Below are 26,955 nucleotides of genomic sequence, written 5' to 3'. Positions count from 1 at the left end.
AGAATTTTGAGCTCCATGGAACAAGTATTTCATCTCTTTTGTTCTTTGCTTTATACTCAACGCCTTGCGTGGCTGACGTAGAAAAGAGGAGCAATGTATTTGTTGAATGGATGGGTGAACGAATGAATGAAAGGGAAAATGCATGTCGAAAACATGACTACAATACCGTATAACACGTTCTATATTAGGCGTGCACAGGATGACAAGAGGATTTACAGGAGGAGCATTTAAAGCTAGGCTTGAGGGGGCTGATTTCCAGAAGGGAAATTAATCTTTTCAGATTCAGATACTAGCGTGATACTGTCCCCCACTGGCCTGCCAGTAGCTTAACAGGGATTATTCTCTGAAATATCAAGATCATGCCAATAGTAGGACGTCAAGAAGCTCGGTTGAATGAATCAAAGGCCGGCGCGGACAACGTCCAATTAGATCATCTCTGGCTAACAGCCAGAATGAATAAAAGGGATCAATCCCGGGTGCAAGCGCAGAACTGTGACTAAAGCCGACTCCCAGCCTCCGCTTCAACGTTAGACACCCCGCTGGCCGCCGCTGGTCACGTGACCCGGGCCGCTGCAGCCTGGGCACCTGGGCCGTCCCGCGCATGCGCAGTGCCCGGGCGGCGGACCCGAGGGTGCTGACAGCTTCCGCTTTTGTTTCCCCGTCCCTGCGTGGCGAAAGCTCTTCAGGCTCCGGGGTGGCGGCTGTAGCGGCGGCGGGGGGGCTGGGGGCAGGGCGTGGTGAGGTAAGGTGAATGCCCGAACAGGGTTCCCCGGAGCCATGGCCTGCTCCATTGTCCAGTTCTGCACCTTCCAGGACCTCCAGGCCGCCCGGGACTTCCTCTTCCCTCGTCTGCGGGAGGAGAACCCCAGCTGCACCGTGAGGAGGGACCCCAGTAAGTGCCCCCGCCTCGCCGCTCCCTTCCCCGCCTCCGCCCGCAGGACCTGCTCGGCTGCGTCGGGCCTCCCACCCGCTCCGCCCCTTCTACCCCGCGGCTCCTAGTTGCCCCCGCGCCTCCCTTGTTCTCTCTGCGCGGATCCCTTGCCCTCCTCGTCCTGAAGCCGCCTCCGCCCGCCCTGGCTGCGTCGTTGCTGTCTTCCTCTCGCCTAAGCCACTCCGCCCTCTGGCCATACACTGCGTCTTGCTTCATCTGGTCTCTACCTATCCCACTTCCCCACGCCCAACTCCTACTTGTCTCTCCTCCATCTTCCCTCCCTCCAGCCCGGGGTCCCCTGTTAACACTGCCTGCTCCGCGATAGCATCCTCCTCCCCATTCCTTGCCAGCTGTCAGCGCTCTAGCCTCGTTTTTCCTCAACCCCTACGCTCTTCTATGCCTGGGACTGTGGCCTTCTGCTACCTCCCCTCCCGAAAGGGTTTATCATCGCCCACACTCTCCCTTCTTCCCTCCCCTTTCCTCCCATTCAGATTTAGAGAATAAGTGATTGACAAGTGAGAGACTCCTAAGGTGGCGAGTAGGCGGCTCTCAACAAAGGAAAATAACCTGTCGGGGAGCGAGAATCCGCATCAGGAACTAAAGTTACAGTAGCATGGCCGTGAAAAGTTAATTTGTTTTATTGAGATGAGAAACCGTCCGCCTGTTATTATCATCAAACAGTGTGACTTGTCCACGTAGTATAAGATCCCAAGTCTGGTTTATTGGCTACTGCATAGTTCCTCAGAATTTCCTACATTTCTCCTATTGAAACGGTGTGTTTTTTGTGTTTGGTTTCTTCGTATTTCCGCTCTACTACAAAGCCATATGTCCAAAGCACATTTGGCTTTGCAGTATAGTGCTTTTACTTTGTGCTCTACTGGAATGGTGATGAAAGGCCCACTAACTAAGCTCCTCCCCTTTTTTAAAATTTAGAAGATATCAAATCAAACCTACTTATGAATATTTACTCTGTGCCAGTGAGTAGTGCTGCACATCCAATACGGTTGGTGGTCTCTGCCATCTAAGAGCTTATAATTTGCTGGGACAAGTAAATTAACCCCTTGTTAATTTATATATATATATATCTCAGTATAGCGTGATTATATATATATATGGCACTAGGGGATACGTCCTTGAATTGGAGGTACTTAGGCCTACCTTTGAAGTAGTAGTTAGATGAATAAGGGAGAGGTAATAGCATATGCAGAGGAAGGGAGGCCTGAAATGGCATGCTATTTAGAGAGCTAAGAAAGACTGAATGGCTGAAGAGGAGAATATGAGGGAAACGGTTGCGGGGGTGAGCTGTAAAGGTAATAAGGAGCTTGATCCCAAGCCTTCTGAAAGGAGTGGGATGCATCTGAAAGACATTAAGCAGAGGAATGACGTGGTCAGATGGTACTTAACGTAATCAACAAAGTTTTGAATACCTGTTTTGTGCTTTGACAGCAGTGTGGAGGAGAGATAGGAAGCAGGGAAATTGGTTGGGAGGCTATTCCAATGATCCATGCAGAAGTGACGCGAGCTGGAACTAAAGTAGCTTCAGCAGGACTTGAGAGCAGGAGCTAGATTAGAAAGATATTAAGGAGATAGAGTCTACAGGACCTAATGAAGATCTGGTGCTAGGGGTTGTAGCTGGTGAGGGAGAGGGGGTGCAGGATGCCTTGGGCTTTTGGCTCGGGCAAGGGTTTCTCATGAAGGGGAATGAAGGAAATAGGTTTTGGACCTTTTTCATCTTAAATATTTGCAGTTTGTCCAGTTTTAAATATATGCAGTGAGTCCAGTAGAACAGGTCTAAAACTTAGTAAGTTTCCCTGGGCCAGAGGCATTAATTTGGGAGTTACCAGCAAAACGTGTCAGTCAGTCTCAAGGGTTATGAATATAGTGAAACGAATGCAGGACTGAAGATGTAACCGTAGAGGAGCACTGAAGTTTTAAGAGTCAAATAGAGATTAATGGGAAGAAGACTGAGAAAGAGTAACAGAAAGAGAAGAAACCCAGGTGAGAGTAATGCCCCAGAATTGAGAGAGGATTTGATGAAGGGAAGAGTGGTCAGCAGTTGCAAATGCAGCAGAGGTCAGCTAGGATAAGAATGGAAAAGGGCTCATTGGCTTTGGGAAGGTGGAGGTGACTGGGACCTTAGGACAGCTTCAGTGGAAGGGTTAGGGGCAGAAAGCATATTTACCAGATATTGAGGAGTTAAAAAGTGAAGTTGCCTATTTCAAGGAGCCAGGTTGTGAAGGATGGTGAACACAGGACTGTAGACAGGGGACGTAGAGCATGGACACATTTTCTCTATCCCATTCCCACTCCCCTGGTCCAGGCCACCATCTTCTCTCACCTGGGCAAGGGCACTGGTCTTCTTTTAACAGATCTTCCTGCTTCTACTCTTGGTTTCTTTTCTTTCTTTCTTTTCTATATATAATAGTTTGCATCTACTAATCCCTAACTCCCAGTCCTTTCCTTCCCCGCTGCCCCCCATGACAACCACAAGTCTATTCTCTATATCTGTAAGTCTGTTTTTGTTTTGTAGATATGTTCATTTGTGTCATATTTTAGATTCCACATATAAGTGATATCATGTGGTATTTGTCCTTCTCTTTCTGACTTACTTCACTTAGTATGATAATCTCTAGGTCCATCCATGTTGCTGCAAATGGCATTATTTCATTCTTTTTAATGGCTGAGTAATATTCCATTGTATATATAAATACATACCACATCTTCTTTATCCATTCATCTGTCAGTGGACAATTAGGTTGTTTCCATGTCTTGGCTATTGTAGGCAGTGCTGCTATGAACATAGGGGTGCATGTATCTTTTCAAATTATAGTTTGGTCTGGGTAAATGCCCAGGAGTGGGACTGCTGGATCATATTGCAACTCTATGTTTAGTTTTTTGAGGAACCTCCATACTGTTTTCCATAGTGGCTGCCCCAATTTACATCCCCACCAACAGTGTAGGAGGGTTTCTTTTTCTCCACACCCTCTCCAGCATTTATTATTTGTAGACTTTTTAATGGTTTCTTGTAATTTGTAGCCATTTTAATGGTTTCTTATGGTTAGTTCCCAAAAGCAGTCAGAGTGAACTTTTAAAGACAACATAATGATAACAGTCCTCCCTCTGTAACCCTTTTCTGACCATCCAATCTCAAACAGTCACCCCTACTCCCTTGTTCTCATTTGTTACTCGAAATCATTTCATCTTGTTTATTTTTCATCACCAAGCCTATACTGTCCAGTATGGTAGTCTCTAGCCAGAACTAGCTGTTGAAATGTGGCAAGCGCTACTGAGGAACTGAATTTTTAATTTTAGTTAGTTTTAATTAATTTAAATTTAAATAGTCAGATATGGCTAGTGGCTACCACATTGCATGGCACATTCATAAATGCTAAAATTTAGGTACCAACAGATTGAATACTTGTCCAAGGTCACACAATGAAGGGTAGCCTTAGGCTATGAACTTGATCCAGGCATTTGGGAATATAATCATACCCCAAACATCTAGATTAATTTATAATATGCCTATGGGTTTGCAAATATGATTTAATTTATTATCCTTTTAAATAAAATTCTTAGGCATATGTGTGTTGGTATTATTGTGGCTACCAGCAATTCAAGTAGAAAAAAAGTGGAGAAAGAACCTCTTTACCGGTGAGCCCCTTTGCCAAATCTGTATTTTACAGTTAGAATGGTGCTGTAATTCAGAAATGAAAATCAGAAAAATAGCTTGTCCTATTGTAGATGGTTTACTTGGAATTCTTGAAATGACTGGGACTACAGATTTCAGTACTCACTCCAGGCCATCTTTTACAAAACATCAGGCTTTGGAAAGCTCATCATTAAGAAAACCTGAACCTAAACTTTTGTGAGGGTGAAAATTTAGAGTAAAAATGAAGTTATGGTGGTGGTTTGCTTTGCTTTTCTTCACTTTTTTTATTAGTGTTGTAAATGATTACTTTATTGGGCAGTAGAAATCATGAGATCATTTTATTTAGCTTATATAGTTTTAATTTCGTATACTAGCTCATCTCTAGAGGATATATAAGGCAACTGATAATTTTGAAGACTTATCTATTAGTTTAATAATTTTTTAATTTTAATATGGATAGCTGCCATTGACATAGTGATACCTAGTACTTGGGCACCCAGATCTCAATACTACTCTTCTATATTTGAATTCTCAGAGAATAACAGTATGACTTTACGTTACTTTGTATCATCAATTATAAAATGAGACTGTCTTCTATTGCTTTAAAAGAGGTCTTGAACCCTACTATTTCTCAGTGTTTACATTAATGATAAATATTTATAATTGGTTCTACTCAATCTAGTGCTATCTATTTAGACATAAAATTTGGTCTCATACTTTGAAATTTTGGAGATGGGCAATAGTATGTGTCCCCACCTGGCCTACAGTGACATAATTTCCAGGGAGATTGGATTTCTATACCAGAGCCGTCTGATATTTATAATTGAGTTAGGTGAAAGAAAGGAGAGAAGGAAGGAAGGAAAGAAAGAAAGACATGTACAGAGAGGGAGAATCAAAATATTTGGAGGTAATTTAAGTATAATATTGTGGATCTATTAATTTACCTAATAGTAAAATAATTTTCTGTTGCCATACTAATGAGGTGGAGCAGGTTTCCCTCTTGCCTCTTTTATCAGAAAGATAGAAGAAGGTAAAGCATACAGAGGATTACCTTGGAGTCATCAATTAAAGTCACATTTTTGTCCAATCACTGAGAAAAGTATGCTTTTTAGGATAACCTAAAATCATGGAATCACTTTGGGATATTATAAATGATGTAAAGTACCCACTTTTTTATACTGAGTGAAAATGCTTTCTTTTGTTTGTGACCATAGTGGGGAGAGAAAAGTAATCTGAAAGTAGAATATTTATAGGAATTTCAGAAAATTTATAGAGGTATTGGATTTCATTAGCTATTTAAAATTGGAAGAGGATCTTAGAGATAAATTTTTGTCCATGACAAAAGTGACACATGAACAGTCTAATTCTTTTATTCAGCTAATATTTATTGAGCACATACTATGTACAAAGTAGTCTTAAAGGTAAATAAAATAGGTCCCTCTCCTCCAGGAGCGTTCAGCCAGTAAATGAGTGTTAGAGGTGTTATGCTATAATTTGACACATGATAGTTGGAGAATGAAGGAGTGTTGGTTCACGCTGTTTAGGGGACTTAGGAAAGTCTTCACAGAGGAACTGATATTTTCACCATGTCTTAATAGTTGTCCATCAGGTGGAGGGAAAATGGGTCAGGCAAGGGATGTGAAACAGCACGGGGTTCAGAAAGATGCAGATAGTAAATTCTGGTGGAAGAGTGGGATATGGTGGGATAAAGCTGGAGAGATTGGCAGAGAAGTTTAGGTTTTACGCAGTAGCAAGGAAGTAAGACTACCTTGGGGATTACAGGGAAATTTGCTAAAGTTTACTTGGAAACAGACAGTTTTAAGTAGGTCCAGCTTCCAGATGCACCTATGTAAGTGCCAACTTTCCCACCGTACCTTCCAGATGCATTCCAGTCTGCAGCTTCCAGATGCACCTATATAAGTGCCAACTTTCCCACCGTACCGTCTCCTGTTTACTAAACAAAGGCTCACCTCTCACACGTTTCAAATATTATTATAGTAAGTTGCTTCCAAGGCATTTTAAAAAACCTCCCCTTTAAGGCACCGTAAACTCCCCCATCCATCAACAAGAGACTTCCAAATAATTTTTGCTATTTATGTTTAATAATTATTTGTCAACATTTGTGATAATGTATGTTGTTTTTCTCAGTTATCTGCTTCTAATAATAATTGCAATAAGTCAAGTAAAAAAAAAACTTAATACTTAGAGCCTTTGATCCCAAGAAAACTGCTTTTTCTCTGTTCTTATCTGTTTTTGCAGAGAAATTTTTGGACTGATGATACATATCTGTATTATATTAGAATAGCATTCTGTGGAGGAAGTGAATGGAAATAAGAATTCAAGGAGAAAAAAGGACTTATAAAATTACTCTTAGAGAAGATAATCATATTTTTTAAATGGGTGTTTGTGGGTAGTATTTCCCAGTAGTATTTAGAATCCACTGAATAAATTTAAAAGGATGATATAAATCTATATTGAAACATCCATGTTTAATATATCAGAAATTACATTTTTTGTGCAAGAGATCCATATTATTGAAAAACTCTTTTGGGGTGTATATAATCAAAAAGTTTGAAGACATTCTTCTATAGGCCTGTCCTTCCCAATCTTTTTTCTTTTTTTTCATCATAGCATGCATAAAAAGTGAGACCTAGGCCCTGAATAGTGAAAACAATTTTGAAGAAGGAGGAAAAAGTTGGAGTACTTCTACTTCCTAATTTCAAAACATATTGCAAAGCTACAGTAATCAAAAGTGTGTGGTACTGGCATAAAGACAGACAACTAAGATAATGGAATAGAGAGCTCAGAAATAAGCCCTTGTGTATATGATCAGATGATTTTTGACAAAGTGTCAGGACCACTCAATGGGGAAAGGACAGTCTCTTGAACAAATCGTGTTGGGAAAACTGCATATCCAAATACAAAAGAATGAATTTGGACCATTATCTTATACCACATTCAAAAATTACCAAAAAATGGATTAAAGACCTAAATATAAGACCTAAAACTATAAAACTGTTAGAAGAAAACATAGGGGGAAAACTTCATGACATTGGACTTGGCAGTGAGTTTTTGGATATAACACCAAGAGCACAGGCAACAAAAGCAAAAACAGACAAATGAGACTATATCAAACTTTAAGACTTTTGTGAATCAAAGGCTGCAATCAACGAAGTGAAAAAGCCTACAGAATGGGAGAAAATATTTGCAAATCATATCTGATAAAGGATTAGTATCCACAGTATATCAATACAAAGAACTCCTACAGCCCAACAACAATAAATAACTCAAGTGAAAACTGAGCAAAAGACTGGAATAGACATTTTTCCAAAGATGTTATAGAAATGGCCAGTAAGCATATGAAAAGATACTCAATATCACTAATCATGAGAATCACCAGCTTGGCTACTATTAAACAAAAACAAAACAAACAAACAAAAACAACAGAAAATAACAAGTGTTGGCAAGGATATGGAGAAATTGGAACTCTGTACACTGTTGGTAGGATTGTTAAATGGTACAACTGCTATGGAAAACAGTATGGAGTTTCCTCCAAAAATAAAAAAAATAGAATCACTATATGAGCCATCTCATTTATGGGTATATATCCAAAAGAATTGAAAATAGTGTCTAGAAGAGATATTTGCATACCCATGATCATAGAGGGACGTTCATAAAAGACAAAGAGTAGAAGCAACCCAAATGCCCATCGATGGATGAATGGAATGGGGTATTTACGTACAATGGAAAAGTATTCAGCCATTAAAAAGAAGGAAATCATATCACATGCTACAGCACGAATGACCTTGAGGACGTTATGATATATGAAATATTCACCAGTCAAAAACCATAAATGCATGGTTCCATTTATATGAGTTATCTAAAGTAGTTAAATTCACGGAAACAGGAAGTAGAATGGTGGTTACTAGGAACTAGGGAGAGGGTGAAAAGGGGTCTTGTTTAATGGGTTTTACAGTCTCAGATTTGCAAGATGGAAAAGTTCTAGAGATCTGTTTTATAACAGTGTGAATATACTTAACATTACTGAACTGTACACTTAAAAATTGTTACAATGATAATTTTTATGTTATGTGTTTTTAACATAATAAAAATATATAAATTAGTGTGGTAGTAAAGAAATGGGTCATAAAATGTAAAACAAAGCTGTTCATGGTGGGAGGTGACCTGCTAGAGGTTCCAGTAGTCCCAGGCCCTACTTGGCTGTCCTGAGAGCTGAGAGGATCTATCTTGGCTCACCTGTAACCCATTTGCAGTTTACTGGGAATCTCTGCTATAGACAGAGGGTAACCATTGGTGGTTTTAAGCAAAAGTATAGCATTTCAAGATTTGAGCTGCAGAGAAATGGATTTGGGGGCTCTGAAAAAGGTTGGGTAGTTCAAAGCTAGAGGTAGGTGACCATTTGGGAGATGTTCATACAAGTCCAGATCAGGGCCTTCAGAAGTAAAGACAGGACTAAGGTAGTAGCAGTGGTGATAGAGTTTGAAACTTGCTAGCTATAGCAGTGGCAACCTATGCAAAGAATTTGAGCCGAGAAACAGGATAACCAGGTTAATATTTTAAACACATTCCTTTGTCGGCAAAGAAGAGAATGAATGGGAATGGTGGGTGAAAGTGGAAATAGAATGACCAGTTGGGTGGCCTTTGCAGTATCTCCCAAAAGGGGAGATAATCTTTTCCTTAGCTTGGTATTCTTCAGATGTTACTTAATGGTCTACACAGTGACAATCCTGGAACTATAAGATAGCAAGTATTTTTGAGTGACTACTATGCTAATATCATTTGGGACTTTTGAGACCCTAAATGAACTTTCCTCATGAGAGGGAATCCTTGCAACTCTACAGTGTCTGCCATGCCATATACCTCCTTTGAAAAGAAGACCAGAAACAGTCCCTTGAACACAGATCACTTTTCTTTGTATCATGTGAGCATAAGTCTCACATATAAATTCCTCAGAAGAGAGAATCTCAGGTCAGGAGAGAGATAATTACCCATGATCACATTGCCTCTTTTTATTTTTTTTAAGTATATAAAATCAGACGTATAAACAACCTTCTGGCTACTCACATCCCACATTCCAAATATTAAAACTTTAGTATTATGCTGTCCAGTATAGTAGCCACTAGCCACATGTGGCTATTTAAATTTAAGTGTAAATTAATAGAAATTAAATAAAAATTCAGTTCCTCAGTCATACTAGTTACATTTCAGTGGCCACATATACCTACCTAGTGGCTAACTAATTGGACAGCACAGATAAAGAACACCTCCAGCATTACAGGAGGTTCTATTATAAAGTGCTACCTTAGTGAGAATCTTCCAGACTTTCTGCTGAGACAATAAACACACACATACTGCTTGGGTATTTTATTTATCTATTTTAAATTTTATATCATGGACTCATTCTTGTAAAATGTATATGCTGGAACTTTTTTGGTTTACTTAATGTCAACATCTTTTCAAGCTGTATATATAACTCTATAGCATTTTTTCCTAATGTCTGTACAGTATTCCAATGAAGACTCTACCAGGTTTTAGTTAACCATTCCCCTATCAATGAACATTTAGATTATTTCCAATATTTTTGCTATAAGAAAATGCTCCAGTAAGCATCCTTATATATGCTTTTACCCATGATGCTAATATTTCTGTATGTAAATTTCTGGGATTGGAATTGCTGAATAATAGAAATTCACATTTTAATTGTTGATCATAGTTGCCCAGTTACTCTCAAAATTGGTCAGGTTCATTCCTATCCATGGTAAACAGAAGTGCCCATTTACACACTTACTTGTCATCTTTCTGTGTTATCAGTTTTTTTGATTTTTGCTCTTCTGATAAATGAAATGTGGTTCTTGTGTGATACTAAGATAATTATCAGACTTTATCTGTATTTTTTTTTTAAGCAGCAAGTAATAGCAAAATTAAGCTGGTGTTGCAAGAATTTAGCTTAAATATAAGGAAAGTTTTCTCACAGGGACAATAATTGAATATTAGACTGTTCTAATAGAGGAAGGAAGGAAGGAAGATACTGAATTGGTTTTAGAATATGCAGAAATTAGCTTTGGTGAGCAGTGTTTATGTACCTCCATCCTCATTTACATTCCCTCACATTATTTTCTGCTGCTTTGGATATAATAAATCAACACATAATTATGAAGTGGTAGGAAAGAATTATATAAGTTCTGTCTAATATACGTAATATATTATTGCCTTTAGTGACTTCCTTTGAAAAATAAAATGAAAAAATAGGGCATATTAAATTTCTCCAAGTCTACAGATTTGTTTTGTTTTGTTGTTGCTTTTGTCAAGATAGGTCTAGAGATTTCTTAGGTTTTTGAGCAAAGGAAGCATGTTTAGTTTTTAAACTTTAGAGGAGGAGGATACACTCTATTTCTGCTTAAAAATATTTTCAGTTCTGTCCTTTTGTGATTTGATTATCAGAACATTCTTCTTCTGTGATATAGGAGGCCACTTATTTGACAACAGGAGTCATTAGAATTCCAGAACTGGAAGGGACCTTAGAGACCTAGTCCGATTTAATCATGGTGTTTTGAAAGAAACTCCTTCTTATTGAAAATGGGATGGCCTCGTCATTTTAGATTGCTGCATATTTGTATGTGCTGAAAGGAATATGCTAATTTGAAATTTATATTCCCATTTCCATTTCCTTAGAAATAGAAAAAGATTAATAATTCTGAGGCATAGGAAATTAAGCAGCTTCTCTGTTCTTTAGTCCTTTTTTTGGCTTTGTATTGCTATGTGATGCTTCCTGTGCCTTGGCCAAGAAGAGCCAACTAAAATTGTTACATCCCCTGAATTATTTACAAGTCATAGGTTCTAGAGGTTCGTGCTCTTTATAGAAACAAGTACATTATCTCTGTTTTTTTCTTGTCTTAGAAGAATGGAAATGAATTTGCTTCAGCGCTAATAAGATCTTTTCTTAGACCAGGGAGATTAAGTTTTCCTTTTCCTAACGTCGAAGGATTTCAGTTTCTCATTTACTTTTTGATCTTGACATACTCATATTGGCAAAAGCAAATACTGTCAAATTAATTGCCCACTTCTAGAATTCAGTTTCCTTTCTAGCTTCAAGTTCTTGTTAAATGAAAAACGAATACTCAATTTATGAGGACAGACTGTTCAGAAGCAAATCAGAATAATGTATATTTTAAATTAAATAGACCTACGGAAAGCAGCAGTTGAATTTCTCATTTAAGCTTTTGTTGGTAGAATAATTCATTCGTTGGAAATGTCCCTAAAAAAGACATCTATAATTTTTTGATGATTGAATTACAGTGTTTTCTCTATAGTTTGAAGGTTTCAGTGACTATAATTTGTCAAGTGAGAAACTGAACAGTTTTTTAATACTAGTATAATCTACACTTCTCCTCAGGGAAAAAATTCTCTCCAGAGGGAGTTGTAGTTACATTTTACTAATATATTTTAAAGTCATTGGTTTTATTCATTCAGGCAAAACATTTAACTTGATAAGGGTAAGAACAAGAGTTTATGTTTATGTTACCAATTATTCTAGACAGTTCAAAATAGTCCTCTTCAGTGATAGGTATAAAAAAATGTTAAGGATTGAAAAGTCAAGTTACTAATCAATGAAGAGGTAGTTGCTTTTTGTTACTGTTACTTGTAACTTCATCTTGCTTGTTTTTATTTCTCTATATATCATGTCAGTTGGTTGGAGATCAGCTTAGGAATTTTATTTATATAGAGAGCAAGTATGATTCAAGGTGTGGTATGAAATAAAAGTGAAAGGTAATTTCAGCAGATGAGGTCGACTAACAAAATAATCTAAACTGGCAAACTTCCTGAAAGACTTAAATTGAATCCTCAGTGCAATCCTTGATTATCTGTGAATTTTAAGGAAAAATGATTAAGAATGTGAAAAGAATAGAGTTTAAAGGAAACTCACCCCTCAAGAATGGTTTGCTCCCCCCTCCCCCCCAAAAAAGTTACAGATTCAAAACTAAGCAGAAATGTCTCTTGGACTTGGAAATGCCATTTTTTTTCCAGTAAGTTGTACAGGAAATGAGGTGGGAAAGCCCAGTTAAAACATGGACCTTTGAAATATTTTGCTTATAGCTGATGCTGTCCTGATGTAATATAGTCGTTTGCTTTAGGAGCAAACATCTGGCACATGAGTCATAGCACTAAAGTAACAAGACTAGGGAAGCATTTTCATGATCTATTTTTAGATGTCTCCAATAGGCAATTTTAGCTGTTTTTAGTATAACCTGTTTTATTCACTATTGGCAAAAAGAATATTTGCATAATAGAATACAGACAGAATTCAAGAATGATGTGGGTGTTCTTTTCTCTCTCTCTTTTTTTCTTTGCCTTTAAAATGGTATGGTAATTTATTTGGGGACTCAGTGTTCTTTGTAATTATTTTTTTCTAGCCTACTAAAAAATTAGGTTGAGAGTCATACTTAATGAATGTGTTGGTTTTCCTTTATTGATGCAGGATCTTTTTTTTTAAAATTATTTTATTTTATTTAATTATTATTATTATTTTTTAAATTTATTTTGGCTGTGCTGGGTCTTCGTTTCTGTGCGAGGGCTTTCTCTAGTTGTGGCAAGTGGGGGCCACTCTTCATCACGGTGCACGGGCCTCTCACTATCACGGCCTCTCTTGCTGCGGAGCACAGGCTCCAGACGTGCAGGCTCAGTAGTTGTGGCTCACGGGCTTAGTTGCTCTGCGGCATGTGGGATCCTCCCAGACCAGGGCTTGAACCCGTGTCCCCTGCATTAGCAGGCAGATTCTCAACCACTGCGCCACCAGGGAAGCCCCGATGCAGGATCTTTTTTAAGTAATGATGCACTGTTGTTTTGAAATGTTGAAATATACATTGTGTATGTGTGTGTGTTTATGAAATATAAAGATCCATTAATCCATATCAGGCCAACTATTTTGAACTGTATTTCTAGAGGATCTTTTTTTACATAGTCAAATTCTGCCACTTAGACTATAATTAGAACAAAAATACTCTATTTTTCCTATTCTTAATCAAAACTAAAGCTAAGAATTGTTTTTTAATTTTTTTCTTACTAACTAAAATTGAATGGAACAGAGAATTATCAAAATAAATATATTTATAATTTTATATAGAAAGCTTATTTGAAAGATGGTTTTGATCTGGGATATAAAGTCTGAGTATATAAAATTTATAAAAAATAAAGTGTTTTTGTATTTCTTTGGAAATGTAAAAGGTTTAGAATCAGCGTCTGATTTGGTTACTATATTTAAATATATTAATTTAAATCTTGATGCTTTGATCCCTATAAAGGAATATATGGGGAAACATTTGGGTGAGAAGGTCATTTTATTTATATTCTAAATGGATATAAATATTTACTACATACTTATAGTGTCCTTGAAGATACTTATATATGTGTGTGTGTGTAAGAGTTTGCACGCACACACAATATACATATTCCCTGTCCTCCAAGGCTTAATGGTTAATTGTATCGACAAGATGTACATTTATGATAAACAAGTTAACAATGCAATAAATGACCCAACGCAGTTTATAATTAAGTTCTGAAAGAAAAATATAATCAAATGCTATGGTTTCACAAGATCATTGGTGGGTTCAAGAAAACGTCATGAGGAATTAATCCGAGTCCTGAAGGAGAAGTTGGATTTGGAGAGGTGGAGACAAATGGGAATGCATTTTAGTTGACAAATATGGGATAGGCAAAGGCAGAGAGTAAGAATGAGGAATGAGGGTGCTGTATTTGGAGAGTAATCATTTTAACAGCCATTAAGGGTGTATATGTGCCAAGCACAGTTATTAACTCCATTTTGCTAAAGAGGAAGCTGAGAGGGAAGAGATTAAATCGCCCAAGGACATATGACTCTTCAGGGGTAAAGCTGGGTATCAAACCATGCAACATGATATCAGAGACCTAAGAGTTGTTCTAGACTTGTGCTGTCTCAGACTGTAGCCGAGAGCCACATGTGCAGTGGAGCACTCGAACCACGTCTGGTCCAAACTGAGATGTGCTCTAAGTGTAAAATACATGTCAGATCTTGAAGTCTTAGGATCAAAGAAAACAATGTAAAATATCTCATGAATAACTTAATATTGATTACATATTGAAATAATGTTTTGGCTATATCATATTAAATAAAATGTATTATTAAAATTAATTTCACCTGTTTCTGCTTTTAAACTATGGCTACTAGTCAGTTTAAAATGGCATGTGTGGCTTGCATTTTATATTTATTGTACTGCTGCTAAGGACTGCCCACCAGTGAGAGAAGGGTCTAACTGAAGTGAAAGAACAGAAACAAGGGTGAGGGCAGGCAAAGGAAAAAGGAGATTAGATTGGCATTGAAATTTATCCTTGAAGCTAGAGTTCCTCAGAGCGTGATCCGTGGACGATCTGCCTCACGTTTTCAGAATGGGGTCAACCCTGAAACTTCAGTCATCCCTAATTCATTATTTTAGTCTCTTCCTTGCAGACATTTTAAGGCTACCTAGAGAGGGGAATCTGCAGAAGAGACTGTAACCCTGGTTTTACAAAGACAATGAACATGGATGCCATTTTCTTAATATTCTGATCAATGTTGCTGAATTGGACTTCAGCAAAATAAAGGATACAGGCAGTTGATGACAGTGTCATTTAAAGAATTGCTTTCTGGAAATTGGATGGTTGCTACTTATTTATTTAATATATGGAGGGGGAAAAAACGCTTAAAATTACCCCATAACTTATAGCCTAGCCTTTGACTGAAGTGATTGCCACTTGGCTCATTAGGTGAACTAGGTAAATGCCAATACCAATGTGATTTGGTGATTTGTGGGGTCTTTGGAATGTTTACATTGGACCCTGACCACCCTAAAGAAGTTGTATGTCCTGGTGTCCATACGCTATAGTACATTTTGTTAAGCTGACTTACCTCTTAAGTCATACCAGAGCTTGGCACTTTCAAATTACCCTGGCCGATAGGAGATTTTGATCTATTTATTCTAAGAGACAATCATAATTGGATAACAAAAAGTAAATTAGTTTTATTTCTTCATGAGTACATAGAAATTTATAGATCTTAAGGTTTTACAGTAGATGTTCCGTATTGACATTAAACAGTGCATAGTTCTCAAATGATAGACATGTTGCTGTGATCATCCACAACCTTGATCAGTGATCAGTTAAAATACACTGATGATGATGTGGATTGAAGAATACCATCCCTCATAGAACTGAATAAAATTCAGGACTGCCTGAATAAAATTCTGTACATGAACGGCAACTTTATCAGACATTCAGCGGCTATTTTTTCAGTATAAACTTTTTTTTTTTTTAAGAATGTGCTTGATCTGCTTGCATATTTTGAGGGCATAAGAAATAACCTTGGTAAAGTGCTGAGATTTTGACACTTTTTACCAGTCGACAATAATAGCTGTCAAATAGCAGCCTGCAAAACAGTATCAAATGATTTTCAACATAAGTCAGGAGGCTGCAAAATTTTTAGCACTGGCACTGAGTAGAAATAGCCACAAGGGTAGTACCAAATCTGCAGCTATTTCCGTTTTTGTTTTTTTTAATGTTTCCCATTTTTAGGTTGACTAGAATTTGGAATGCATTTTCTTACAGGATTATAAATAGAATTCTAGACCAGCCTTCAGAAACATCTTTAACCTATCTTAGTCAGTTCTGTTTCACCTTCCTTTGACCTCTGTTTGTACTGTGACCTCTTTGGGAAATGTATTCCTGTGATAGTGGGAGATGCCTGATCAAATTTTCTTTGTCTTGTTAATAGAAATTCCCCAGTCAGAGGGATTGAGGTATGGGTAAACTGTCATGAACACAAGTATTTTGTAAAAAGAAGGTATTTCTCAAGGTCTTTCTGGTCCTGATTGGATTGTTTTGAATTGCTCTGTAAGGAGATAACTGGGTCTCTGCAGGGGCAGGAAATCCAAATTCCTGCTGTCTTCTGTCGATCCTGTGAGTCATTTGTGAATTGAGTCAGGTACTTTTTATACCAATATGGAAGAGAAATAACACATTTTTCATAGTTTTCTTTTGTACAGCATTCAACAAGGTTATGTGCACAAACTAAGCTCTTTGAAGGCTTATTTGCTTTTGTATCTCCAGCACTTAATTAGCACAGGGCCCAACACAGAAGAGGTGCTGTGCTGTGTTTGTTGAATGAATGAATGAGTGAATGAATGAATAAATAAATGAGTAGCTGACCTTTATGAAGTACTTTAAATGCTGCATGGTCTCCCAAAGATTTGTGGTAATTTGATAAATATTTTTATAGCAATTTTAACATTGAATTGTGGACCTTAGAGTGATAAGCTTTACTAGGTCTTTGCTTCTCACGAGAGAGAGCATTTTCTAGACGCGTATAAATGGGATGGCCTAGTTGCCATCAGCCCACAATAAGACAGTTGTTTTCGGTGCAGTGGAAAAATTAGCAGAATAAAGAGATTGCCTAACGGAATTAGATTGCCGAAGAGCAAACTGTAACTTTCCAAGTTACAAAAAAAATTTACACGTCTGAATATCAAGGGAATTCTTCCCTTTTAAAATAATAAATATCTTGCTTTTGACCTTATTTGCAAGCACCACTGTTTCCTAATCTTATCCTTCTTTATAAGCCGTAGGAGTAAGTATAGCAGAATACTTGCTAGCTTGGGCTTTGGAATTCAGGCAGACCTGAGTTCAAACCCCATTCTGCCACTTAATCCTCTGTCATCTTGGTAGAGTTACGTAGACGAGGTAATCTGTATTTCTCATTGCAAAAAGGGGGTGATAAAAGATCCTTGTCATGCTTATGTGAATTAATGTCTATAAAGCATTGAAGCATATAGAAATGCTGAATAATGTTAGTTGCTATGTGATAACCCCTATCTGAAAATGGCATTTTTTTGCCTCTGCCTTTGAAAAGTTCCTAGCCACTTTTTAAAGATTTAGTTGAAGATGACTCCTCACTATATTTTTTCATCTCTGTCACTACCTCATCTGAGTTCCCATAGTATTCGATTACAGCACTCACCATGGCTGTTACATGTCTGTTTCTCTCCTACACTAGATCACAAATTCTTTCAAGAAAAGGAGTTCATATGTTTGTATTTTTCTGTGTTTCTCCTACAGGGTTTGGCACATGGTATTTAACAGAACATTTGTTAAATTGTTTTGTTTTGGTTTTTTTTTTGCGGTACGCGGGCCTTCCTTCCTACTGTCAGCATCCTAGATAACAGGTTCAGTCCCATCTTTTAAGTTGATTCTTCCCCCAGAATTTTGAAGCTGATTGGTTTAAATACAGTATTTTATTTATATTTTGTAGTATTTTGATAGCTAAATCCTGATGACTAGCATTGAGAACTTATTATGTGTCAGGCACTGAGGACTTTCGTGTGCTGTCTGGTTTAAACTCTCACAGCAACCCCACTAGGTACTGTTGTTTTCCATGATGTTATGGTAAGAGAACTAAAACTTATAGGTACAGGGTAACTTGCTCCAGGTCGCAGAGCTGGTAAGTGCTGGATCCAGGATGTGAACCTAGGTAATCTGATTCTGGGGCCTAAACTTATAATTAGGCAACTGCCTGCTCTTTTCACATTTTGGGGGAACTTTTTTTTTTTAATTTACTTTGAGGTAATACATATAAAGTATACTGTTTGTTTCAGAGTAGTTCCTTTAAAAATTATAGTTTTATTCCTTCTCTTCTGATACGATGTGAGCTAAATTCAAAGATAATTATATAAAAACGAGTAACACGAGCATTGTAAGGGATCATACTGTCCAAATCAATTTTGGGATTTTTAATTCCCTGTTGCAGTGTTGGTTGAACATCTTATTTTAATCCAAGAGAGTGTTCTCACATAAAAGAAATCACAGAGTATCAGGAAAAGGTGGTGAATAGTAGACCTATCTGGTTTCAAAATTCAGTTTTCTTTATCTTTGATACCTTGTCTTATTAAAACACTTTTAAAGATATCTGTGTGGAATTTTAGGTATGTTTTTGGTCATTGTGTATATTTAACTTGTCTGATGTCTTAAGTAACAAATATTTGTCATTTTAAGATTCTTTTAAAGTCACGTTTGCAGTTTGATCTAAATGTAAATAAACTCGATGTCCAGTATCTTAAGGTCCAAATAACCTGCACACTTTTACATACATTTGGAAATTCAGGTCAAATGTTTCCCGGTTGTTATTACATAGAGCAAAATCCTGATCTAGTATAGTTTACCATTGTTTTCTTCCTTAATATGAACATTATATTTATATAATACTTATTATATATCAGGGGTTGATTCTATTATGTTTACAGGAAATGCTTTTAAAATATTTTAAGCTCTATATTTCATGTAAGCACTTTTCATCTTTTTCAAAATAGGTAAATCAAACTGGGAAGATGATGGTTGGGGAGCATGGGAAGAAACAGAGCCCCAAGAACCTGTAAGTCTTTGTAAACATGTGCATGCTTTTTGATAGCGGCATTTTCCTTTTGTAATGATGGTGACATATTTCAGTGTTAGGTTAACATTTTAAAATCAGGCAGGCCTGGTGTAGAGCTTTGTGAATTTGAAGTTTAGTCTGCGTGTGATCAGAAACTGCACTATCTGATTTCTGGTTTTTAAAGCTCACCTTGGCTGCTTTATGGAATAGGTTGCCTCTCCTACTCATAAAGGTCATGTGTTGGTTTATTTTACAGTATTTCATTTTGATGTTGCACTGTTTCAGCTGCTTCTGGGTGACGTAGACAATGACAGCCTAGTTAGAATGTGTAAGTGTTATCAGGCCTCCTTTAAATCTGACCTGTAAAGTATGTTGTCTTCTCTTTATTGGCAAGGAGATCCTAAATCTGGGGATGACGCATCTTAACTGTTTCAGTTGAAAGCTGAAGTATGCTTCTGCTCATTCTGAAAACACATGAAATTACTTACATGTGGAATATTTTTTCATTCGGATAAAATTTGAATATTTACAAGTGGCCCTCAGGGATGAGGGAGGCTTGTTGTTCTCTTTGTCTTGACAGATTTGCCCACACTGTGGATTTGGCAAATGTGGCCAGTGAAACAGTATTGTTAGGCCTCGTTGACAACAATTCTGGGTGTAGCAATCATTCCTAACTGTTTGAACCCTTTACCCTGTCACAGTCTTTTGTACATGGTGAGGGTATTTGGAAGACAACAAAAGTGGGCCAGGACAGTGGGGTTCAGAGGTTATTCAGATGTTAAAGTCACCCTGCAGTGTTTAAGAGAGCTTCTTTAAATTTGGATCCTGTCCTCAAAACAAGACAACATCTTTGCCAAGGGAGCCTGTTTGGTGGGTGAGAACATAAATGGCACTGTGGCCAGGGAAAAGGGTATGACCTCTGCCTTACACTGCAGCATCATCCAGAACTTTCCATGTATAGGATCATTATGAAGTTTGGCTGAGAAACATGTTTTATACCAGGACTCTTAGAAAGTTTACTAAGCTGAGGCAAAAGATTACTGTTATTTCTGCTACCAGCTATGGTGATGAACCAGTCCAAAGGCACAGCTAGCTCCAGAGGCATGGCAAGAATCAGAGTTAACTTTTGGCAGATGTGTGAAACGCAGAAGAAGTACACGCCCTAGTCAAGGTTAATAGGTGTAGCCACCTAGTCGGCATGGAGAGGGAACTTCGACTCTCTCTTGTCATGGACAGACAGCAAACACAAAACCTGCCTTCCTTCAGAGTCCACCTGGCGGGCCTTGGCCACATTAAAGATGAGAGAGACCAGGACTGGAAAAAGCAGACTGTCATAAAGTCAGTTTATGGTTGTGTCAGGGTGCTGTAACTGTCAAAACAATGATAGGCTTCTCTATCAATTGCCATTGGGTGGTGGTTACTGTGACCAGCAGAAGAAAGTAGGCTTTCATTCTTCATTAGTCTGGCGTTAGAGACATGTTGTGTTCTGGTCCGTTTAGGCGGGCTGCAGTGGTGTGTCGGTGAACCACAGAGAAGGGTACCTAAGAGGAAAGTGCAGTAGCCACTGCCACCGAATGCCGACCCGAAGGCCAACTCGCTGCTTGCTACTGAGTCCAGCAGACAACTATAAAAACTTTAGGGTGCTTTTTATCTCCAGAAGTCTGTCAGCTCTTTGAGAGTAGTTTCTTATTTTTATGGCAGAAGAGAGTAAAGGGCTTTTGTAATCATAGAGATTTAGTACCAGGGGTCTGGATAAGGCTTTTCTAAGGAAGGAGAAAGCCTCTTTAATTTCGATTCTGGGGTGTCAGCTGTAATGAGGGCTTAGGGAAGAAAGCATATTCTAGTATCTGTTATCAGCAGTAGCCAGCCACGTCCAAGAAAGCAAGCGTCTGTGACACTGGTAGGCTTTGGAACTTTAAGGATGGCTTCTCTTATAGAAAAGGACAAATGTCCTTCTCCTATAGATATTTCGTCCCTGTGTTAGTCTGCTTGGCTGCCATAACAGAATACCACAGACTGGGTGGCTTGAACAACAGAAATTTATTTTCTCACCGTCCTGGAAGCTGGAAGCGCAAGATCAAGGTGCCATCAGGGTTGGTTTCTGGTGAGACTCCTCTTCCTGGCTTGCAGATGGCTGCATTCTTGCCGTGTCCTCACCTGGCCTTTCCCCTGTGCACGAAGACAGAGAGCCGTTTCTGGTGTCCCTTCTTCTTCTTAGAAGGATACCAGTCTATCAGAGGGCTGTGCCCTTATGACCTCTTTTAACCCTAATTAACCTCCTTAAAGGCCCCATCTTCAGATACAGTCACATTGGGGGGTTAGGGTTTCAACATGTGAAGTTTGGCTGCAGGATACAATTCAGTCCATAACAATGCCCCAAATAATGGATCCATGTCAGGCGTAACTTTTATGTGTACAAGTGCAATGAATAAGGTTAAGGAATTCCTCCTTGCCCGTGAGTAAATACACGAAAGGATTGAAAGGCAAACAGAATAGGCTTTCAAGATGGAAGAAAAGGCAAAACAAAGATCTTCCCCGTACTGTATTTTAAGCTGACATCATGACAAAGGGGACCTGGCTGGGGGAAATGGGAAAAGAAGGTATTTGTACTACAACATCTACCTATTAATGATCCTATAACAAATAGTAAATAGAATTTTTTACAGTGTTGTAAGGGCTTTTAGTTGGGGTTATAATTTTTTTGCTTTGGGAAAGAAGTGATGTGTTGCTCAGCCTCGTGCTATGATGAGAATCTAGCCGGTTCGGGAAGAAGCTTGGTAGGGTTTAATTTAATTTTAACTGGCAAGGCAGATTTAATGAGCTTTCCTTCGTTGGTGTATTAAGACCAAAGGGTTGGAAGTATAGAATCAAGGATTTGTTTGACGGCGATTTCTGGAACAGGAAGCACAGAAGGTCCTGGGTTAAGGTCCTCAGTTAAGGTACACAGCATGGAAATTTTCCACTTAAGAGACACCTTAGGAATGTGTCCCATCTGTTTTACAGAAGGTGACATAATGCAGTTTACGGAGGCACTAATGATTTAGCAGATTAACAGGGAATGCAAAAAGCATGCTGGTCAGATAGAGGCCCCAGAGAAATGTTTGTTTACAGGCTGAGCAATAGGAGACAGCATGACCTGATTAGAGCATTAGAGCATCAATAATCTGGGGTAATGCTGGAAAATATTTTGCCTTATTTTAGTGTCCTTAGACTGTGGTGCTCTCTACCACTCAAGAGACGTAAGCACTGGATTGGCCAGAGGCAGAAGGAGAGCACCCACATTACGCTAAGGATGCACCCGAGGCCCTCCTCCTATGAGGGGATGGTGGCCGCAGAGGGTCTCTTTCCTCAGGTGGGCTCTCATCAGGACTTTGGACCTTGGACTATTAGAAACACTCATTTTGCCAGTGACTTCCATGTTAACACAAGCTGGGTTTAGCCTAGTGCTTCTCAACTGGGGGTGATTTTGCCCCTTAGGGGGCATTTGGCAATGTCTGGAGACATTTTTGTTTGTCACAACTTGGGGGAAGGCACATCTAAGTGGGTAGAGGCCAGGGAGGGATGCTGTGAAGCGTTTTACAATGCACGGGACAGCCCTTCAAACAAAGGATTGTCCACCCAAAATGTTAGTCGTGCTGGAGTTCAGAAGTCTTGGGCTCGCCCATGGCTTTCAGTATAACTCTCCCAGCTTTTCTTGCTGCCTTTACCTTTTTGTTCTCTAAAATTTCTTGGCCTCTTTTGGGGGCCTCAAAACTTTTGATCTTGTAAATCAGCCCTACCTCAATTAGAAAAAAGTTCTTTAATACATGAAAAAAAATAGCAGAGGGGGTAAAAAAAACCCTTTGATCTTTATGGCCATGAGTTGGGTTTTCGTAGATACCGGTGGAGTGATTTGCTAGTGTGAAAAGTGCAGTTAAAGGGTTGTTTGCCAGCCAGCAAAGGTGAGTGTGAGCTGTTCCCCGGTCTTTGGCCACAGACCAACCAGTATCGGGGCTCAGTCTTGGTGGCACTATTTATGCCTAAATATTGAAAAGTGACCTATTTCTAGTCTCACTATGTGGTCAGCCACCACTTTTCCTCGCTCTTGTTGATAGTTGTTCATTTTAGTTCAAGTCTGGACTCCTCAGGCATTCCTGCAGGGTAGCTCTGTCAGTTGGTTTGGGCTTGGTAATGGGCCTCTGGTCTTCTGCCAGGGAGGGAGGGACAGTGGCTGACTGTGTGGGGTGGGGGAAGGGATCTGGGGACCGGCTTTCAACCAAGCCTCCTGACTTCAGCCACATCTCTGCCCTCACTCCCAGGGGGAGCTGGCACCAACTCCTAAGCCTATTGGCAATCTTGCAGTGCAGCTGGGGTTGCTTCTCATCTTTCCTCGCCACCACTTTAGTGGGAGTTAGTTTTCCAGGGACTGTAAAATCAGTTACCACCTGTCCGTCTGCTTTCTAGCTCTCAAATTTTAGTGGCTTTTCTCCTGTCCTTCTTTTTGTCTGTACTTGAAACAAACTCTTCTACTGTTGTTTTTAGTGGGGTTGAGAGTGCTGGGGAAAGTGAGAGTAAAATTGATCTGTTTAATTCTCTCTTTACCTGAAAGTCCATGTAGACTTCATTTTTACATATTGTTCTACCTCTTGCCTTTTACATTTAATGTAATATGGAGGTTTTTCTGTGTCTGCATATATAAATCATCTAGTTCTTATAAAGGAATACTAACTGTTTCATTGTATAGATATACTATGATTTATTTAGCCACACCCCTGTTGAGGGACATTTTGTTTTTGTTTGTTCTTTGTCTTTTCTGTTTTCTATCACAGGAGATGCTGTAATCATCTTTATATCTACTATGCATCTTTGGTTACACATGCGTGTAGTGTCATGAATGAAAGTCAGACTGCCTGAATTTCTATCCTAACCCTGCCACTCAGTGACTGTTAAACCTTGGGCAAGTTACCTAACTTCTCTCAGTCCAGTTACATCATTCCTAAAGTGGGACTAATAGGATTATTATAGGATTAAAATCACAGGATTATTAAGAGGATGAAATGAGTCATGCTTAGAATAGTACCTGGAACATACATAGTATGTGCTCAATAAATGTTAGCCATTCTTATTTTTCCTTTAGAATAAATACCTAAATGTGGAATTGCTAAGGTTAAAAAGTGTACATATTTCAAATTTTAATAAAAATTGTTGAAGGGTGCTGCCAAAAGCCTGCCCCAGTGTGCATTTCAAACACAGTACATGAGAGTGCCTCCTTCTACTCTCTGTGTCACAGAAATGAAAACATCTCCGAGGTAATTGCTTTTCACCATTGTGCTCTATTTATTTTGTAAAAAGTGAAATATTTCTCTGTAAACAGTTGTTTTAAAAATAAAGAAGTATGCTTTTTAGTTTTGGTGTTTTACTGTAATTATTTGTGAAATGAATTTTTTTGTGAGTAATGAATTTGTTTTGTAAAAATGACACGTTTATTACCGAAAATTCAGGTATTATAGAAAAATAAAAAGAGTAAGATAATCAACTTTCTAACACCTAAGGATAATCATCATTATTAACTTTAAGAGGTTATAAATGTAGGCATATTTGGTTGAGTGGTTGGATGAATGGGCCACACAGAAAATTCTCTAAAAATGGAGTCACATTATATATACAATTAAAAAATAAATAATAGCAGAATTAATCCTACTTGAATTGACAATTGAAATAAAACTGTAAGAGTTACTGAATTATCATTAACTTCCTCTAAGGTTAGGAAGAAAAATAATTTTAAAAATTGAGATTGAAGTCGGAGGGTTTTGTGACTAATTGTGTTTGTAATTTTTTTTTCTTTGGGTTATCTGTAATCAAATTTGTAACCAGATTTAGAGCTCTTGCCTTGCCTCATTTTAATTTTGACAAGACCTTAAGATCTTTCACTTGAGAATTTTAGTCCCTGATCTGGAAAATGGCCGGGACCAGTACTTTTCATGCCATGTTAGAGAAAGCTCTAGGGCTCTGCAAAGGTGCTAGGTAGCTTCCTCATTTCTGCTTTTATCTATATCATGTGTTAACATATTGTATAAAATTTTGTTCGGGAATAAAATGTCTTGCTACCTAAAAAAATGTTTGAGAAGCATTGGGTATTATATATGCTAATAGTAGACTAGAAAAAAGGAAAACTTACATGGCATTATTTACTTTTTTGTGTTTCAAAATTGCTGAAGCACTTATGTCTCTTTGTTTACAAAGTGTAGCTGACTAGTTTATTTCTTTGCTTTAGGTAGTAAACTACTGAGAATTACAGTGAATATGCTGACAGACCCTTATTTATACTGGATTTTGCTGGCGCCACTGTTACGTGCACATGCCTGTGAAAGTTAGCACGATGACAGTGACAGTGAAAATTGCAAACGACAGAGTTATTAACTAAAATTGAAAGCTTTGAAAAATTACTGTGGGCTACTTCAGTGGTTCTCTAGTCATCACAGTAGCTGATACACCAGAAAACATTTGCCACTATGTTTACAGAGTGATAATTTACCAGCCCCCATGGTGGCCAGCTATAATTGAAAGGCGGTTAAATTACTGCAGTTTTACCATCTGCTGCGTTGTGAAAGACTAATCGTTTGACAAATTTGTGGGCTTAAAATCGAAAGAAGTAAATTTTTAAAATATATATTTGTCACAGCCCTAGCGTTTAGAAAAGATTCCTTTTCATAACCCACACCAGTGGTTTCCGTTATATGTGCAGATTGAGAAAAAATTTTACTAGTCTCAAGGCAAAGAAAAATCCTTGAAGTTTAGGCCATACTAAAATGAAATTATACTTTCTCTCTTCCCACCCCGAAACAGGGGCTGTGTTTTATGTCTAATGGATGTATTTAATGTTACCTTTAGTAACTGGGTACATGCTGGCTTTTGTGAAAAGCCGTGGTAGCCTCTGGTGATGCTGTTTTTGTTTTTTTTAATATCATGCCTCGCTGGGGAAATTAACTGCCTTGTCAGAGGATGGCATTATTTTAGGATCATTATCTTCAAGGGAGTTTTGTTCATGGCTGTGGGCCCCATTATTGTGTGGGAGGTTTTCAGAAAAATCTGATTGGTAGGCAGATGCCCTTATGGTAGAAAACAGTGATGAGCTTACATCTTATTGGCCAACGAGTGTGTGCTGAGACTTCCTGGCACATCCTTACTAGGCCTTTACAGCCCTCTTTCCTCCGTTTACTTTTTTAATCATTGAGGCGCACCCGTCTTTTAGTCTAGAAGCGGGGTAGAGCTTCTCGTCACCCCCTTCATTCTGAATGCCCAGCAGCAGAGCAGAGTTAAAGGTGCTGTGGCAGTTTTCCTTATAGGGCCCAGCTTCCCAGGGCAGTGCAGTGTGGAAGCAGCACAGAGGTTGCCCAGGCAATTGAACCCCAGGGCCTGTGTCCAGATGCCTGTGTCCAAATCCCTGCTCGGTCTGTGTCATGTGGAGAAGTTACCTTGATCAGTCTCTGTTTCTCCATCTCAAAATGAGGGTAGTAATAGAACCTTCCTTATAGAGTGACAGTGAGAATTAAGTAAGACTTATGTGTAAAGCATTGAACACAGTGTCTGGCTTAGTAAGTGTTTGGCAGATGTTGCTGTGTACATCATCCAAATCACTGCCGTCCTTCCTGTCTCATTCCTGTCGAGTTAGGTGGCCAAACGCAAGCACACATCTGGGGCAAACACTTCTTGACGGACCCACTGTCCTCTGCTTAGGATGATACCAAAGGATTTCCTTATGGTGAGAGGAGATTTCAAGTGACTGTGGCCTGATTTCTACCAAATTGCTTGGTTACAGCGTAGCAGACATTATAGAACCATTTAGGACATGTACTTTCCCATCCTTTTATTCTTTGTTTGCCTTTGTATATAGCATGTTGATTGTTGATGTACATCACCCAGATATACCAAGGGATTTTTTTTTTC

The 26,955-nt window shown here is 38.6% G+C and overlaps 1 protein-coding gene across 4 annotated transcripts in view; it reads left to right on the top strand.

Moving 5' to 3' along the window:
- The first annotated feature begins 690 nt into the window (after positions 1 to 690).
- RAB3GAP2 (RAB3 GTPase activating non-catalytic protein subunit 2) overlaps positions 691 to 26,955 on the top strand; it is an 89,305-nt gene continuing 63,040 nt past the window's right edge. For 3 of the 4 annotated variants that reach the window (XM_073800460.1, XM_019920412.2, XM_019920411.2), the window contains exons 1-2: positions 691 to 892; positions 18,968 to 19,029. In XM_073800460.1, the coding sequence (XP_073656561.1) occupies positions 778 to 892; positions 18,968 to 19,029 (177 nt within the window). In that variant the 5' untranslated portion in view covers positions 691 to 777. The remainder of the gene's footprint in view (positions 893 to 18,967; positions 19,030 to 26,955) is intronic. The other variant, XM_019920410.2, reaches the window with a different exon arrangement.

The sequence above is a fragment of the Tursiops truncatus genome, chromosome 1 (genome assembly GCF_011762595.2).
Source record: "Tursiops truncatus isolate mTurTru1 chromosome 1, mTurTru1.mat.Y, whole genome shotgun sequence".
NCBI classification, from domain to species: domain Eukaryota; kingdom Metazoa; phylum Chordata; class Mammalia; order Artiodactyla; family Delphinidae; genus Tursiops; species Tursiops truncatus.
The sequence above is the reverse complement of the archived record's forward strand: the minus strand, read 5'-3'. Positions and strand labels throughout refer to the sequence as shown.